This window comes from Oenanthe melanoleuca, chromosome 2, assembly GCF_029582105.1.
Source record: "Oenanthe melanoleuca isolate GR-GAL-2019-014 chromosome 2, OMel1.0, whole genome shotgun sequence".
NCBI lineage: Eukaryota > Metazoa > Chordata > Aves > Passeriformes > Muscicapidae > Oenanthe > Oenanthe melanoleuca.
In genome coordinates, this window is record NC_079335.1 from 51,282,389 (window position 1) to 51,299,743 (window position 17,355).

The 17,355-nt window shown below is 38.7% G+C and overlaps 1 protein-coding gene across 1 annotated transcript in view; it reads right to left on the bottom strand.

The window, feature by feature from the left end:
• PIEZO2 (piezo type mechanosensitive ion channel component 2) overlaps positions 1 to 17,355 on the bottom strand; it is a 281,253-nt gene that overhangs the window by 82,846 nt on the left and 181,052 nt on the right. Inside the window, exons 8-13 of the mRNA XM_056483345.1 lie at positions 14,341 to 14,503; positions 9,197 to 9,328; positions 8,102 to 8,140; positions 6,646 to 6,784; positions 6,182 to 6,315; positions 3,895 to 4,131 (exon numbers count right to left, since the gene is read on the bottom strand). Coding sequence (XP_056339320.1) covers positions 3,895 to 4,131; positions 6,182 to 6,315; positions 6,646 to 6,784; positions 8,102 to 8,140; positions 9,197 to 9,328; positions 14,341 to 14,503 — 844 coding nt within the window. The remainder of the gene's footprint in view (positions 1 to 3,894; positions 4,132 to 6,181; positions 6,316 to 6,645; positions 6,785 to 8,101; positions 8,141 to 9,196; positions 9,329 to 14,340; positions 14,504 to 17,355) is intronic.

Consider the following 17,355-nt stretch of genomic DNA (forward strand, 5'->3'; position numbering starts at 1 on the left):
CAGCTTCCTCAGATACCTCCTAGAGCTCTGGCTTTTGCAAAACAAACCTTTGATATTGTAAAACACAGATTTTCTTCTGCAATGAACAGTTCTGACTTCCTGACACATTTACTCCCTTGTTCTACTTGGCATTTCCAGAGCCAGAGCTGGCTCTAAGAAAAGTCTTGAAGGGTTGCAGACCAAAGAAATGCTTTTAGTCCCCTTTTTACTGTATAGATTTTATCTCATTTTCAAACCAGGAAACACATATAGCATGCAGACACTTATGCAGAAAGAATTACAGTACACTTCTGTTTTTCTTTCTGCAGAATACATTATCCAGTCTTAATTTAAATTCAACCATTATTCAAAGGACTTTTAATTAGAACTAAAGTGGGGGAGGGTGTGTGCAGAATTGCTAGTGCCCTAAAGAGAGAATTATGGACAAGGCTAACCAGCCAAAGGTGCCTGGGGTGATGTGAACAAAAGGAAATACATAATCAGCAAAACAGGGCTTATGCAGGGTCACCAGAAGCATTTGTATACAAGCAAGGCAATTACTCCAACACAGCCTTACAGGGAAACCTGCCAGATTCTTTCTGGGAAAACAGCATGTCAGGTGCCCCTCTGAAGTGCCTGTACACTAGAGCCCTTCAGCATGGGGACAAACCCAAGCAATCAGAGATCTCTGTGCAGGGCTGTGGTCTTGCTGGCATGAGAGAGACAGGGTGTGATGCCTTGAATATTTGCAATACAGAGCTACAAGCTACAGGCTCTTTAGGAAGCACAGGCCAGAAAGATGCACAGGTGAAGTTGGGATTTGCATGGCAACACAGTTGGAATGCACAGACTCAGCCTGGGGGAGGAGGGTGGACTAGGTTATCTGTGAGGAATGCAGAACTGGCCATGCATGCACAGACATGGTGAGGAAAGCCAAGAAAAGCCTCAAAGTGAGTCTGGCAAGGCATGTCTAGAGCAACAAGATTTGCTTCTGTAAATACCTCAGCAGAAGAAGGAAGGCTAGGGAAAATCTAGGCCCACTGTTGACTGGGGCAAGGGCTCTGGTGACACAGGGCATGGAAGAGGTTGAGGTACCAAAATGCCTTCTTTGCCTCAGCCTTTGCTAGCAAAACTGGCCTTAAGGAAACACAGTTCCTGGAGATCATGGAAAAGTCTGAAGCAAGGAAGTCTTCCTTTGGTTGAATAGGCTTAGATCAGGGAATATTTAAAGAAAGTGGGCATCTATAAATGCATAGGTCCTGAAGGGATGTACCCAGGAGCTGGCTGGTGTCACTAGTAGGGGTTGCTCTCAATGACCTTTGATCAAATGTGGTGATGGGAGAATTGCTGAAGGAAAGCAAATGTCACTCTTATCTTCAAGAAGTTGAAGATGAAGGATCAAGCCTGGACAACCTCACTTCAGTCTTTGGGAAGGTGATGGTGCTGAGATGCTGGAAAAGGCTTCCTGGAGAAGCTATGGATGCTCCATCATTAGAAGTGTCTGAGGTCAGGCTGGATGGAGCTTTGAGCAACCTGATCTAGTGAAAGATGTCCCTGCCTATGGCAGGGAGGTTGGACTAGATGATCTTGAAAGGTCTCTGCTGACCCCAGACCATTCTGTGACTCTAATGTGATGGAGGAGCTAATCATGAAAAACATTTCCAGGATTAGTCAGACTGTATCCACCCAGGGGAAGTCATGCTTGACCAGTTTGATAAACTTTTATGATAAAATGACTGACCTGTAGATGAGATGTCTTCCATAAGGTGCTCAGGGGGATGCTGATGAAGTATGGGCTGGGTGAGCAGACAGTGAGGTGAACTGAAAACTGACTGAACAACTGAGCTCAGAGGGCAGTCATCAATGGCATAAAATCTAGTTGGAGGTCAGTGATTAACAATGTGCCCCAGGGGTCAATACTGAATCTAGTCTTGTTCAACATCTTCATTTTTGATCCAGATGATGGGGTGAGAGTTTGCCCTCACCGAGTTTGCTGATATGCACAGCTGGGGGCACTGGCTGATTCACCAGAGGGTCATGCTGCCATCCAGCAGGACCTTGACAGGCTGGAGAAAGGGGCTGATAAGAACATCAGGGCATTCAACAAGGTGAAGTACAAAGTCCTGCACCTGGGGAGGAAGAACCAGCTCATGTATCATTATGTGCTGGGGTCTGACCAGCTGGAGAGTAGTTTGGCAGAAGCAGCATAGATCCTGGTGGATAACATGTTATAAGTAAGCCAGCAATGTGCCCTTATGACAAAGAATGTTAAGGGCTGCACTAGGAGGTACTGACAGCAGGTTGAGGAAGGTGATTCTTCTTCCCTATTCAGCACTGGTGAGGCCACAATTTGAGTGCTGTGTCCTGTTCTGGCACCTCTTACAAGAGAGATGGATGTACAGGGGAGAGTGCTGCTGATTGGCCATGAAGGGACTGGAGCATCTCTCCTATGAAGCAGACAAAACTCAGGGGGATTCTCACTCAATGTCTACAAATATCTGAAGGGAGGTGCAAAGATGTTGGACCCAGACTCTTTACAGTGGTGCCAGTGATGGGAACAGAGGCAATAAGCACAAACTGAAACATGGGAGGGTCCCTCTGAACATCAGGAAACACTTTTTTTGCTGTTACAGGTTGCCCCAGGATGCAACAAGAGTTTCCACTCTTAAGGATATTCAAAAGCCATCTAGGCATGGTCCTGGGCAATCAAGTCTAGATGACTCTGCTTGAGAGTTGGACCAATCACCTCCAAAAGTCTCTTTTGGCTTCAACTACTGTATGATTCTATGAAAGTTAAGGAGTGAATTTTATTCAGCCTAAAAAACACCACAAAACACCTAATGGCTTTATAGATGAGACCAAATCACCATATATACACAACAGCTTCCTTTCCTGACAGCATCTGTTTTTAGACAAGATATTTGATGATATAGCCAAGAAATAATGCCAAAGGGAATGAAATATTAAGACAGTTAAAACTCCTTAGAGATTTATGGAGTCATTGAAAAAAAATGTAGAACTCTTGCAGAACCCCTTGAGCTTTATTCCTCTTGCCAAACTAGCCTTACCTTTACATGAGAAATAATACAGCACTCACTAACTTTCAAATGCATTAAAGACCCAGAAATGGTTGTCCAAAGGGTATTGCCAACAGGGAAGATGACGTACAGAATCAACTTAAATTGTAATTAGGAGTCACAAGGGAAATGGTCCACTTAGCACAAGGGAGCAGTGCCAAATAGATGCACTCCCTGAGATGCCCCTCTTGGGTGCTCTAGGAAAAAACATTCTATTTTTGCTCAGTCTCTCCCCCAGGAGCAAACTTGCAGAACAAAATGCATTTTCAAGACATTAAAGAAAAAAATCTATCATTCACAGGGGTCAGCAAATTCTCTTGGTTCTAACCTGAAATGGATTTCAGCTCATGCTGATTCAGGTGTAAGGACAAAGAATTAAAACCCAGCTACAGCTATGTGCTGCTGCCTGTGCCAAACCATTAGGGAGTGAGTAGTATTGGTAATTGCAAAGGCAACAACAGCTCCAGTTGCCATCATGGTTGCAGATAGATCTGGCAGCCCATGCGTATTAATCTAGTGAATCAAATAACATCTGGTTTTGAATCCAGTTTATAAAACCAAATGAGTGAGCAATTTCAATCCACCAAGTATTTTTTACAGAATTATCATGAAAACCTAAAAGGTGTCTGAAACATCTGCTCTAGTATTAGCCTAATATGCAAGAAGCAGTTTTCTCAACACTCTTTCTAATGACTTACCCTTTACTTGAGAATTACTACTGAAAGTGGCTACACTGAATACTGTGGATGGACTCTTTAAGAAATGCAAGAGATACATATTTTTAACACAATATATTTTGTGTTTTCATAAATAAATCTCAGCTGTTTGTTACACTTACCTTTGATGCCAGCTCTCCGGGTTCCTTTCTTATTAAAAAACCAGATACTTGAGGAAGTTCATCATTTCTGAGCTTAATACTCCATATATACTGCAATATTAGCAGTAAATTTCCATAAAAAACCATGAATGGTGAACTGATCATGGCGTATTTCCTTCGGTCCCGAATCATCCACAATGTGCAAGACCAGATCAGTAACACAAAAGTCAGCCAGCTGTGATATGTGATGCTCCATGCCTTGTGGAAAGAGGAAAGGGAGGAAAAGATGTCCACAGATGAATTCAGGAACAACACAGATGCAGATTTCCAGTTACACTTCATTTACACTTCTCTACTCAGAACAGATTTTCATTTTCATCAGACTCTCACCCATATTAATCACCAGCTAAAATAAACCCTTTGGAGAACATGCAGGAAGTACATTCTGAAGGCAAACCCTGCTGCACTTGGTAAGCAGACTCATTGCTTCTCATTACACCAAAGTAAGAGAGATGAAAAATAAAGATTAAAATCTGGGCACAGAAATTCTTCCTGCAAACAGCAGCAAAGAATCCAGAGCAGGGATAGCAAAACCTAATCAATGGGTACTGAATTCAAGGCCTTTGACAGCATTATAAAACAGCATTAACTCCTTACTGCTCTAGCTTTTGTGGAATCGGTTTAAAATGGAAAGCCATGGTGTGCACTCACCTAACCTGAAGAACATTTAGTCAACAGAAACTGTGGTAGACTACCTAAATACTCACAACTACAGAATATTTTCTACAGCTTTCAGAATTCAGTTATTGAAAACTTTTCAATTTAACACCCAAGAAAAGGATTTAGGGGGTTTAAGTGTTTTTTAATCTACATCATGTTATTGATTTAGGATTAAATTTAGCTGTATATATGCTGCTATAACTGTGGAATAACCATCAATAGTGCCTTAAAAAAATAAAATTATTAAACATTAAGAGTATTTCTATCAGGTTAGCTCAGCCCTCCTGGAAATTATGTCTTTTAAGGGTGTGTGAAAAACACTTATATGCTAGTTCTCCATCTTCATATGAGAAAATAGCTTACACTGAGCTGTCTTTGTCTGTAGTCAGAACATACCCCAGATAAATTCATAAATTAATATGGATCACACAAAATCAGCATATGTCTAGCATTAAACTACCAGTAAGTTCTTTAGATAGGTAGTCTCCTTTTATATTGAGAGATATAACCCTGGGTATTAATTAAAAGGGAAATGCAGACCTGGTCTAGTAGATGTCTCTGCCCAAGGCAGGGGAGTTGGAACTAGGTAACTTTTAAGGTCCCTTCCAACTCAAACCATTCTATGATCTAAGAAGTACATGAGTTAAAAAAATAGGAAAAAAGTTACTGTGTCAATATGAAAATAACTCACTACTTGCTAAGGCCTCAGAATGCATCAATCCAGATCCACATTTTGCACAAGCAGCCTGCCTTATTTACAGGGGAAACATTTTCTGTTAAAAGACAGCAAATAAAGTTTGAAACTTCATGCAAACGAGAGGCAGCCAAGGTAATTTGTTTTACCATTTTTAATGCAAAATTGGGCCAAGAAGCTTTATGGTTAATTTCATCATAGTTGAAACTTTTCCAAAACAGTAAAAGCAAAGCTTGCACTGGGAATATAGAAAGACATCTAATCATTATGTGGAAATCTTGGTATAATGCAGCTCAAAGTATTTGCAACAAGAAGGCTTAAAAACAAGCAGTGGCATGGAAAAGAGAAAGGAGGGTGATAAGTAAAATAACACAAAAGTCTGCCTTGGCACAAAGTTGCATTTTCCTGGAGATCCTTCTGTGTCAATACAGGAAACCAGGCTTTACAGATCCTTTTTTTCCCAGAGAGTTATTGGATGCATGCATCACCTGAATTAGAAACTATATTTTCACAGTTTTCTGTATCAGTACGGCATACCTTAGTTTTATAGGTAAATTTCTGGCTGGTGCAAACACGTGACAAACCTGCTAGTGCAGAAGCTTGGGAATCAATAGAAAACTGAGACACAGTGGTTTTCTGATATTCAACAGACAACAAAGCCTGGGGCTCCCAGTCCTGGAAATGTGTTGCCCTATTTAAAGGTCTGAAACTGGCCTGAGAATTATGCATTAATACCTAAAACGGGCTCAAAATGATGCAGACACCATCTTGGTATTTTTTAAGACTGATACAAAGACTTGCTGAAAACCAGCCAATGAGACTACTTTCAGAAAAGCATGGAGAGGATACTTTCCTAAAATCAACAGCATTATTATTTTTGCTGCCAGTACTTACCATCATAGCTATCAGTGCACAAATGTAGCTTTGTTTCATGATAAATTGAAACACAGAGACCAGGGCATGTAATTTAACATTTTCTTTTTCCTCCTGAGTAACTTCCTCTTCTTCCTCCTCCTCCTCTTCCTTTTCTAAGTAGAAAAAGAAATTCTTATTTGCAATCCATGCTGGTATAAAGACAGTACATGCATCCTCTCCTGAAATTATTTTGCTTGCAATCACTCTGATCGCTACTTCAAATCACTGTGTTGGTAGGCAAAGTATTTTGGATGATATACACCTACAGCCCAGTTTACAAAACTGCCATATGGGCATGCATCATTGTAATGTGACAGCAGTTATTTAACTTTAACAGGCCAAAGAGCTTACCAAAATGACAAGAAATACTAGAGACAGTGACTGGAGATACAGAACAAGAAAAAGCACTTGGAAAAAATGACAATTCCTAAGCAATTTACTACCTGACATGCCCTCCGAAGGCTCCCACTTGTACTGTGGTGTGGAGTACATGTCTGCTTTGCCTGGACCATTTTCCAGGGGCAGTGCAGGGTGGATGGTGTGATAGTCAGCAGGGTTCCCGTTCACTGTTACCAGCAGCACCTGCCAGGACACCAGAGAAAGGCACTGCATTTACCACAGCTCTTAGAAGAGTGGGACTCCTACTTCTGTGTTTAGCTACTGTTGGAGTGCCAGTGTTAAAAGAGCTTAACAAGTAGCTGCAGTTACTTCTAAGAAACTGATACATTATTGTCATGTTGCATGCAAAAGTAACATAGAACAGCTCCAAAAATTAATTGTTGTTAGATTTTTATGTCATACCAATAGAAGTTACCAGAAATTCATCCTTCTTCTTAGGCAAACTACTACATCAGGACTTTCAGACTTCAGTTCACATCTAATTATTTCCAGTAGTTTTTAAAATAATGGCTATAAATGACTTTCCAATTTGAATAATTAGTGGTGTGATCTATATTTGCAGCTGTTAATAAAACCACTTGCGGTAATCATTGTTATTGATGACACATTTTCGTCACTTGGTAGTGCTACTCCAACATAATTAAACTCTTTCATTGTTTTATTTTTGTGACTTCAATTTCAGCCCTTGTGCTTGTTCTGATAAGGGCTCCAGCAAACACAATCATCAGTATCTTTCCTATTGGCAGAAATTCACATGCAATGGGTTAGTGATGGCAAAATGTGCTCAGGACTGACTTCTGCTCAGACTGTGAGACAGGAGCACACCTTGCTTGTCAGAACTATGCATAGGCATGTGAACTGTTTCAGAATAGTATCTGGGTTATGTTCAGTCATATCCAGCTGCACCAAGTACAGACCATGGAGCACATTTAGATTAGGCTATGGATGTTCCTAAAATTCATCTTTATTATTCTGTGTGTGCCAAACAGAGGGGACTGTTTCTGCTTTCAGAGTCTGCTAAGATCTATAGCAGTCAAGATAAATTTTCTGTCTGTTCAAATACAGACTTGGATTTTCTGTAATCTGTAAATTGAACTCATATGTGTTGTTGGTCATGCTTTAAGGGCCTGAGCATTCCAACATGAATGAAATAAGAAAAATATAGCAAAGAAACTAAATCAAATTTAAAGGTGGCTTACATTAGAAAGCATATTTTCATATCTTATTGAAACCCAATGAAATAGCAAAGATTGTTTGCCAGTACTACCACAAGCAGCTTAACTTCAAGTAATCAATCAATGGTTTCTCAGGGAAATTATGAAGGAAGTAGAAGACAATTACATTTAGGATAATCAAAATTATAGGGAAAATGCCAGGCAAATCATAAATCTAGAAGTTTTATAAATGTCATCTAAGGTTTTATCTGTATATGTCATTGTTGTCTGTATTTAAGCACATTGAGAAGAGTAGCAAAATTACAAAGACTAGTAGTATACTAACATCCGATGGCTTGTATTCATCTTGGGTCATTGACAGAAGCTGCAAAAAGCAATGCAAGAATAAATTATTACAGAAGCACAGCTTAAGCATTAGTAAGTCTGACTTCTTGAATACATGCATGCATATGTGCTGACTTTTGCAGATTTGCACCAAGAAATTCAGAAGGAATTCTTAAAAAGTCAGCAGAATTGTACAATACCATGAAATTATATTCAGTGTGCCATAGCATTGACATAATTTTGCTGTGTGTTCCTGTGAATTTTAAACCAGAACTGAGAATGTTGCATTGAAATTTTGGATACTAGGTCAAAGAATTAATCAGTATTGTGTTATACTGATTAACTGCTTTCTAATGTCTTTCTAATGATCCAATGCTTAAAAACTGAGTTTTTAAACAATCATTAGAATTACTAGGATTATAAAAATAGTTCCAATAAAATGGTGACGCAAATATAAAATACGATTCCTTATCCATTTGCCGGCTCATTTCCCTTTACTATTATTATAGTGGATTTCTTGGGGCTTGATTATATGTGGCTTATGAATGTTCATATGTCCCAGATTTGACAATAACTCAACAAATGAAATTTTGCAGTGCAGCTGGTGCAGACAGGTGGTAGAGAGCTGGACCCTTCCAGGATATTTTACACAACTGCCTAAACTGCCTTGCTTTGTATCTACAAGTAGGACACCAGGATGAGAAGAGAGGCTGGCAGTCCCCACTCACCAATGACAATGCTAATTAGTAGTTACAAGGCAGATTAGATCTTTACACCAGGTTTAGCTCCCTGACAGACTTTCTAGCTGGTGTGCTCAAAGATAATGGCCCCAAGACAAAAGCCCAGTCCTACACTTCTTAAATATGGAAGCCAAAAACATAGAGCATGCTTTTTGTTTAGGTCCTTACACTAGCTCCTGCTTTTGTTTCATTCATTTTTACAAAATATATTCCTATCCTACTCTGCCATGCAGCCTTGACATTTTATCTGATTTATATAATCACACGTGGAGATCTTACTTGCAAGCTATGTAACAATGCTTGCCTTAATTCAAAGATATTGTGCAAAGCAGAGACCCTTCCCCCTCCAGCCTTACTTTTCTCTCATCAGTTGTGTAGTGGCTCGCGTACCACAGACTGCGCCTCCTCTCCGCCGTCATGGGAATTGGGCTGCAGGGAATTTCTTTGTCGTCTTCCCTGCTGACAGATTTCTCTTCATCAGGAGTCTGCTAAATGACAACAAATGACAGCACTGGCTATAGCTCTGTAAATACAATCTTAGCAGAGGAGCTGAAATTCCTCCCCAACTGATGCTCCCTCTCCAAAGCGCGTCTGAAGCATCTTTTAGTGGCTAATACACTTGGTTTATGATAGATGACTCTGAGATGATATTTTCAGAAACAACGACAAAACTTTTCTATAACTGCTAGTTACACGACCCCAGAATTACACAGACCTCCATGTTGAACCTTAGCTTACCATATAATCATACCATAAACATATAGAAATACATGAAATATAAAATCCACAAGGTACAATGTTTAGTTTTCAAAGCAGCGTATGCTACCTTGATTTCAGCATCTTTGACCACTGATCCATAATGCCTTTTCTGACAAGCTGGTAAGAAATGGACTTGACAAATGGAGCACAAGAGGGGTAGGGTAAAGTAGGGTAAAGGCTCAAAGACAAAGAGGTAGATTGCCATGAGTGGAGCTGCTCAGAGACTGTCTCTAGGTCTGGTCCTATTCAAAACTACCTGGATGGAATTGCACCTACATAAAATCTGTGAATAACACTGAACTGGGAGGAGGTAAACTGGCCAGAAGAAAGACTTACCATGCAGAGATGGGACAACAAAAACTGCACCAGGTTTAACAAAGATAAAGTCCTGAGCTGGAATAAACCCACATAACCGTAAAGGCTGTGGACAGACTGTGTGGGAAGCAGCTCAGTGGAATAGGCTCTGGTGCACAGCAAGATGAAAAAGAGCCAGCAGTGGACTGCAGTCCAGCAGCAATGAAGGCAGACATGTCCTGGACTGCATCAGCCAGAGAATTGCCAGCAGATCAAGGGAGGTGATTATTCCACTGTGCCTGGCAAGTGTCAGGCCATACCTGCCGTGCAATTCTGGCATCCCCAGTACAAGAGAGACACAGAAAATCTGGAGAGGATCTCACAGAGAATTGTCAAGATGATTAGAGGCTTAGAGAAGCTGAAGGATGCAGGAATTAGGCTTTTTTTTTTTTTTTTTTCTTCAATTTACAGCAATAAAATTACAGGTTTAGAGAAGACAAGGGTAGTCTTTTCACAAGAAGGCATAGTTATAGAACAAGAGGCTCAGGATACAATTTGCTTCAGGGGAACAGATTCTGAGTAATAAAAAAATATATATAGTATATATGTGTGTATATATATATGTAGAATATATATGTGTGTATATATATATATATATAATATTTTTTTCAACCATGAGAGCAAAGAAACATCCAAGATTTGGCCCTGGTAAATCTATTCTGATGCCCTGCTCTCAGAAGGAGTTGCTTCACATGATCTTCCCAAGTTCCTTCTAATCTGGACTGTGACTGTGATTGTCTCTAATCCATGTTGTTTATTTCTCCCTCTGAGATGGCAAATACTATCACTAAGTTGAGGAGGAGTGCAAAGCACAGTAGATTACAGCTTCTCTTTGAGCCCCACCAGAGCTCTTCCTGCACTGTGCCTCCTGAGTGGCCGCTTGCTAGTGGCAGCTGCTCTCATTGCTGAGGCCAAATCCTCTGATGCAATACAAGAATAAATCAGGGTGCTGGGCAGAGGTCTGCAAAGCTACCCATGGGAACAGGACATCCAAACATCCTAGCTCATTTTGAAACTCTCCTCTTTCCAATCCTAGCAGCAAGGTCCTATTTTTTACTTGACTTAGATAAACAATGATTATTAATTTAGTTTCACTTCTCAGAGGAAATGGTAGTACATTTCACATATGATTGTAGATTTATATTTGGTTGCAAAAGGGCATTCCTAGTAAAACTGTAAGATGATATAAACTGATTCTGTACTTAAAATACTTATACTGCCATTTGAAACTTTAATATAAATATGAACCATAAAGAACTGCTTATCAAAGGCATTTAGTTTGGCACCAGGGTGACAAAAAAACAATACAAAAGACCTAAGATACACACAATTATTTTAGTAAGATATTTTTAGCCTTAGACAGAACAGGGAAGGATGGGAAATCTTGTTTTTTCTTTCTCAAAAGGGAAAGAAAAGTCAGAAAAGACAGCATTAGTCATACAAGCACAGCTTGTGGAGTCCTTTGACTTGACTAATTTTTTCAGTTCTTCCTCAGCAACTCTTAAATACCTTTTAATTCAAACAATTATAAAAATTTTATAAGAGGACTCTACATTCAACTGCTGTAACTCTGCTGACTCCTGTACTATTACTTACCACTCACAGCACAGAATGAATGGGCTCTATTCATATATTCAGCACTAGCAGTTATAACTGTGAGCTGAAATCTCCAGAGACAGATTGCTTTTTCTTATTTACAGAGGTAGAATTTCACAAGACTCAATGTCAGAGCAAGTCAGGATCCAAAATAGCAAGCATAAGAAAAGCAAATCTTCCCCTGACTGCCACAGTCACTTTGCATGAGTAATCCCATTCAGAATCCCACATGGAGACTGTACACTGAAATTTCATACATGCCTTACTCTGGCATTGTGGTGCACACCCTAAAAACTGAACCCTCAAACTCAAGATTTGAAGTGGGGGTTGCTCCTGTAAATTCTTCATCACTTGCAGCATTTAGAGCCAGTCTCAAGAGCATCTGTCTCAAAGACAAATCTTGCTGCAATCCAGGAGGAATTTTATCCCCAAGAGGACCTCAACATGTAATTCACACAAGAAAAAAAAAACCCAAAACCCTCAGGACTACATGTTTTACTCTGCTTTTAGCATCTTACTACACCAGTATTATATTTGGCTTATGTAATCTTTTTAGACTGAAAAAGTATTTCTTTCTTGTTTCGGTCAAAAGCTTCTTTTGAACAAAATTCCTAAGACCTCTTACTGTACAGGACACCAGTATATAGAGAACAACCTCTTTACACTAAACACCTCATAGCATTTTGTCTTTGCCATTAACTAAACTTCAGGTAGGTTAGTAGTGAGATCCTAAATACAGAGTAACTTCAAAATCACTGGGGACTGCAAAGGCAGGTTATATACTTAACTCCATAATGAATCAAATGCACCAAAATTTCACAAGTTTAAAAACATTTAAATGAAACCTGGAGTGCAATTATTTAAATAACTGAGAATGTCTACCAGGGAAAAACTAGTAAGAGAAATTTTAAACTCTGATCTATGAAACCACTAAATAAAACCAAAGTGCATATAGAAAAAAAAAAAAAAAAAAAAACAAACCATAAGGAGGATATGTGCAAAATATAGCAAATACAGTAAATTCTGCAAATCTCAGCATCTCTTTCTAATGACAAACACTTGTATCACTAACATCCAGTGCATCAAAATTAAGCATTGATGCACAGATACACTTTCCTTTACAGTGTACCCTTTTTAAACCATCCATTTATCTTTGGAGGGAAGCATCATTTCCCTGGCATCTGAAGCTCCCTTGGGAGTGGCAAGACTTTGTATTGCCTCTCATGCAGCCATGAATTTGACATGAGTGTTTCTTAAATTAATGTCTTTTAATACTTACTCTAGCTCAACTGCTTGGAAAGCATCTCTAATTTCACATGTTGGCAGTTCTCAGAGACTGGCTTTAGTGTTTTATGGGAATATCTATCTCAGACACCCCAAGCACTCTAAAAAAAAAAAACTTCAGGCAAGACTAGTATAGTTCCTCTGAAGTCCCTATAGGAAATTGCAGCATTCATTCTCTCCTAGACAGAAAGACACACTTCTCTCCACCGAAAAAGCACAGCAACTAACTTAGGTCCAATACCAAACTTTTAGATGGTGACTGTTGGATGAAAACAGCACAGGTACTGGAAATCAATTCCCAGACTTGCTGAGATCACACAGCTCACAGTAACTGCATTTCACATGTGGTTTCTCCTCTGTGGGTAATTCTTATGGTTTTACTAAGCAGTTTGTGAGATGTGAAGTTTCAGTTACAGCCCCAGTGCTAAAATCATATTATTATCTGGAAATCTCAGTTTTCATTTAAGGAAAGGGGAAAAAATCATCTAGTTTCCAGAAGCTGCAGCTCCAGTGCCAGAGGGTACTGTACCACACTGATGTGACTTCAGAAAAGATTTCTGGAAACTTAAGACACAATCTTTAAACAGCTCAAGGTGATGGCTCTGGTATCATTCACCTTTTGAAGCCCTATATATATAACCCCCAAATAGCAAACATCTCAATTTAGAGGTGATGTATTTTGATTGCCTTTTTACATGTTAAACAGTTACATTATCCATTATATGAAGAAACACCCTTAAAATAAGAAAACCTTCAACATTTTTACTTGCTTCTACAAACTCCGCTAATTCACATCATAGTCATGAGTATTTTCATTGTTGTTTACAGCACTACTAAATCTCAACTCAAAAACACATCAGGCCTCTGAGGATCAGGAAATTAATATAAGTAATGCCTAGGATCATCCTTTTTGTGCTTCCAGTTTCTAAGTTTTTAAGGTACCTCTGGGTTCCCATGTACTCATTTTCCTCTGAATCTGGAAGAAGGAAAAATTTTCTTGCTCTTAAATGAAAGCTGGATTTTCACTCAGGCACACAGGAGGAAAGGTTTTAAGAAAATTTTTCTGTATCTGTGATAAAAATGCAAATATGTGTTTTGTCTTATATTATCCTGTGCCAAAATGTATCCTACCTCTGTTCTGGTAGACAAGTCTTAGGTATTGGCATTTCACTTGACAGCACCTAAACTTGAATCACAGACTCAGAATCATTTACGTTGGAAAAGACCTTTAAGATCATTGAGTCAATCAAGTCCAGCCACAACTGCATATCAATATCTGCTTTCCAAATCAAAGCATTAATGTTCTGCCATTCCATTCCTTACATAATTGTCCTGATGATTTTAAGAATAGCATCCATGTTAGATCAGACTCTTGGAGACAGTGAAAAGACCAAAGTACCACCTTGCACTTGCTGTCTATTTCCCTTAATTTTCCTAAATTTTTGCACCTCTGTTAGCAAGTGTCACAGTCATGAGGCATGGGAAGAGAGAAGGAAGTTATCCTTACAATGGGCTCTTGCAGCCAGAGACGAATGAGAGTGGCGAGGGTGTAGTACATCACCAGCAGCAAGATTGGATTAGCATGGTGATACCAATGTAACTCCTGATTTTTGATGATCATCCAAGTGCTTGAGCAGTTTGTCTGAGTAAGAGAAGTGACACCAAATAACCTGTGAATATAAAAAACCAAAGCAGCTACATTAGATAATAAACACCAGATCTTGAAAATATTTAAAAATATTTCAGAGGGAAATTTTTGCCTATGTTTAATACCAATTGCTCTGTTCAAAAATAGCATCTGCCATCACATCTAAAATGCAGTGAGCATTTTCATTCCACATATTTAGTCAAAAGAAGTGGGTTTTTTGCAATCACTTTTCAAGATGAAAAAATGGCAATATAATAACATTACAGCTACTATGTCCAATGAGAAAACTTGCAATGACCTGCTCCCTGTAGTTCCAGAGCTACAGAAAGTGGGATGAGAAAATCTGGCTGCAAATCCATTTGGCAGATCATAGCAACATGACATTTCAGAGAGATTTAGTAAACTGACGTGTAACACTATTTCAGCCACCCTGCCAGGACACAGCTGTAAAGTATATCTTCTTGGCACACTGAACAGTTTACTGGTCTTTTCTTTCAAAAACCTAATACTATTAATAAATTGTTATCTAACTATGCCAATGTTTAGAAACATACAGGGCTCTAGTGAACTCATAGCTTTTGTGAACAAAAAAAATGAAAGCATTCAGAAAGGTTATTGTTTCAGACGATCAAATAATTGAAGGAAGAAAAAGAAGAAAAATTAATTAGAAGTATTATTATCAATGACATGAGACATTTGATGTTTCTGGAAAAACTGAGATTAGACAATATTTCTATCAAGTAAGGAACATATGTTGGCAAAAAACCCACTTAGTATTAAAAAAATTCCCAACATTTTCATTTAATACAAGATGTTGGATGCCTAGTAGATGTGTTAAATACTGAAACAAAACTAATAGGAAACAATAACTAACCTGGCTCTTTCACTGTAAAATAGCTTGCAGAATTCCCAAGTTAGGGGGTGAGCTACCAGTAGCATGTGCTAGTATTCACTATAAATACTTTTGCCTATCGACAAAAGCTTGTTCTGGCATAATGTCTGAGAGAGTTTTCATTTTTTATCAAAACAAGGTCTAAGAGACAACTAAGAAGATCTCCTTCTTGGTAGAACAATAAATCCCAAATTGATCCTCTGAAAGGGTAAACCAAGCACATAAATAAAAAAAAACAAACCAAAAGCCAAAACATGCAGGAGTTTCTGTTGGGGAATTTTTTTAAGTGTCTAAAAGTTTAGCTCTTCCTTAACCTAGTAAGATCCAACACGAAAAGTTGAATGAATACAAAGAACAAGTACAGCATTCAACAGAGATTTTCTGCCTGAAATCTGCCTTTCTGATGCTGCAAAGTGAAAATGTTACACCTGTTCTTACTGGGGCTTTGTTGCATGGGCATAATACCACTAAATCCCAGAAGGAGAGCTCCATAGCATTTCATTAAGCAATCTATCAGCACTCACTTCTCATTCTGATTGCCAACACAGGCCAAAGGTATAAACTTTAAGACCTTTCAGAGCTTTTGGGTGGATAAAAAGTTGGGAAAAAAAAATTAAAAATCCTGAATACAAAGTAAATTGTTGTAATTTAAAGGAGTTGAATGAGCTGTGTTTGGAGCTGACTCCGACTCAAACTTCCATAGCATCCAAGAACATTTGGAGTTGATGTTACAATTTGGCTCTGAGTGAAATTCATACTGGATTGTATTGTGTTCTTATTTCTATCAGCATAGAGGAAAATCTTGTTTATCTGCTTTCCTCTCTCCTACTGACTTGTCATTTTTGCTCATCAATGATCAGCGTTGTTGAGTTCCTATTAATTGCTGAATTCCTGTTAGTTTCATCTTTTACCTCTGTTTCATAACACAGTTCTACATCTTTGGTTCATTTTAAGCTTTTTAATGTAAGCAAAGTATGATTCACACTATTTCTTTCTCATAAGCACCAGAATCAGAGTGAAATCCAATTCTTACTGAAATGCAGTCTTTCCATTGACAGTTAGTGATGAGTATTTCCTACAGAAATGAGGAAAGTTCCTGAAGGTTCCCAGAACCTTCTGCCAAGTAGACATGACCTTCATATCACATATTCCATTCCTATAGTATGCTTTATAATATACTATAGCTAGAAAGTCAGAACAACTTGTCTTTTACTTTTATCTCCACTGAAAACATTCCATGTAATCCTAATGGGTTAGGAAATTTTATTATGTTCCAGTTACATTCTCATTCTCTTCGTTCCATTTGCTAGCTCAAAATTATTAATACATTACAATATTGGACTTAATTCTGCTCCCTTCTGGTCCTGCATTCAGCAAATATTCAGAAGTTACAGCACATCTTTTCCCTTTAAGTTGCCACATGGCCAGCAAAGTAGTTTAATGTAGTTCACTTCAATTGACCCAATGCATTTTGCTTTGTCTCATAAATCAGAGACATAGAGGAACCACTCCTCATTTCTGATTTCTTCTTGGGCTTTGAGACTTGTTAGTCATAATGTACTCAACCCAACTCTCCCTGTTTATCATGTTCAAAATTCACAGTTGTCTTGGGAATGCTCATTCTGTCTGTTTTGGCCTCCAATAATGCTACAAAATGATACTCAATATTTATGGTTCATCATTATCCTCAATGAGAACTGCTGGTGCAGAACATTTTTTAGAGGAATAGAGTCATCTTCTCTTACATAAATCTTCTAATTACACAGGGACATCAAATGCATAAGCAATATAAATTACAGTATTATTCAGTTCTGCATACTTCATTTTGCAAAGATGTCTTTACAGTGTCAATTCAGCATTGATCCCAACCAGCTATGTTTGAGTCCAACTCTGATCTTGGTGTGACTTCATCTTACCCAACATACATGCATGTCATCAATAAGGTCAGAAGGAGTTCTAAGTGGGAGAAACCTACTTCCAAA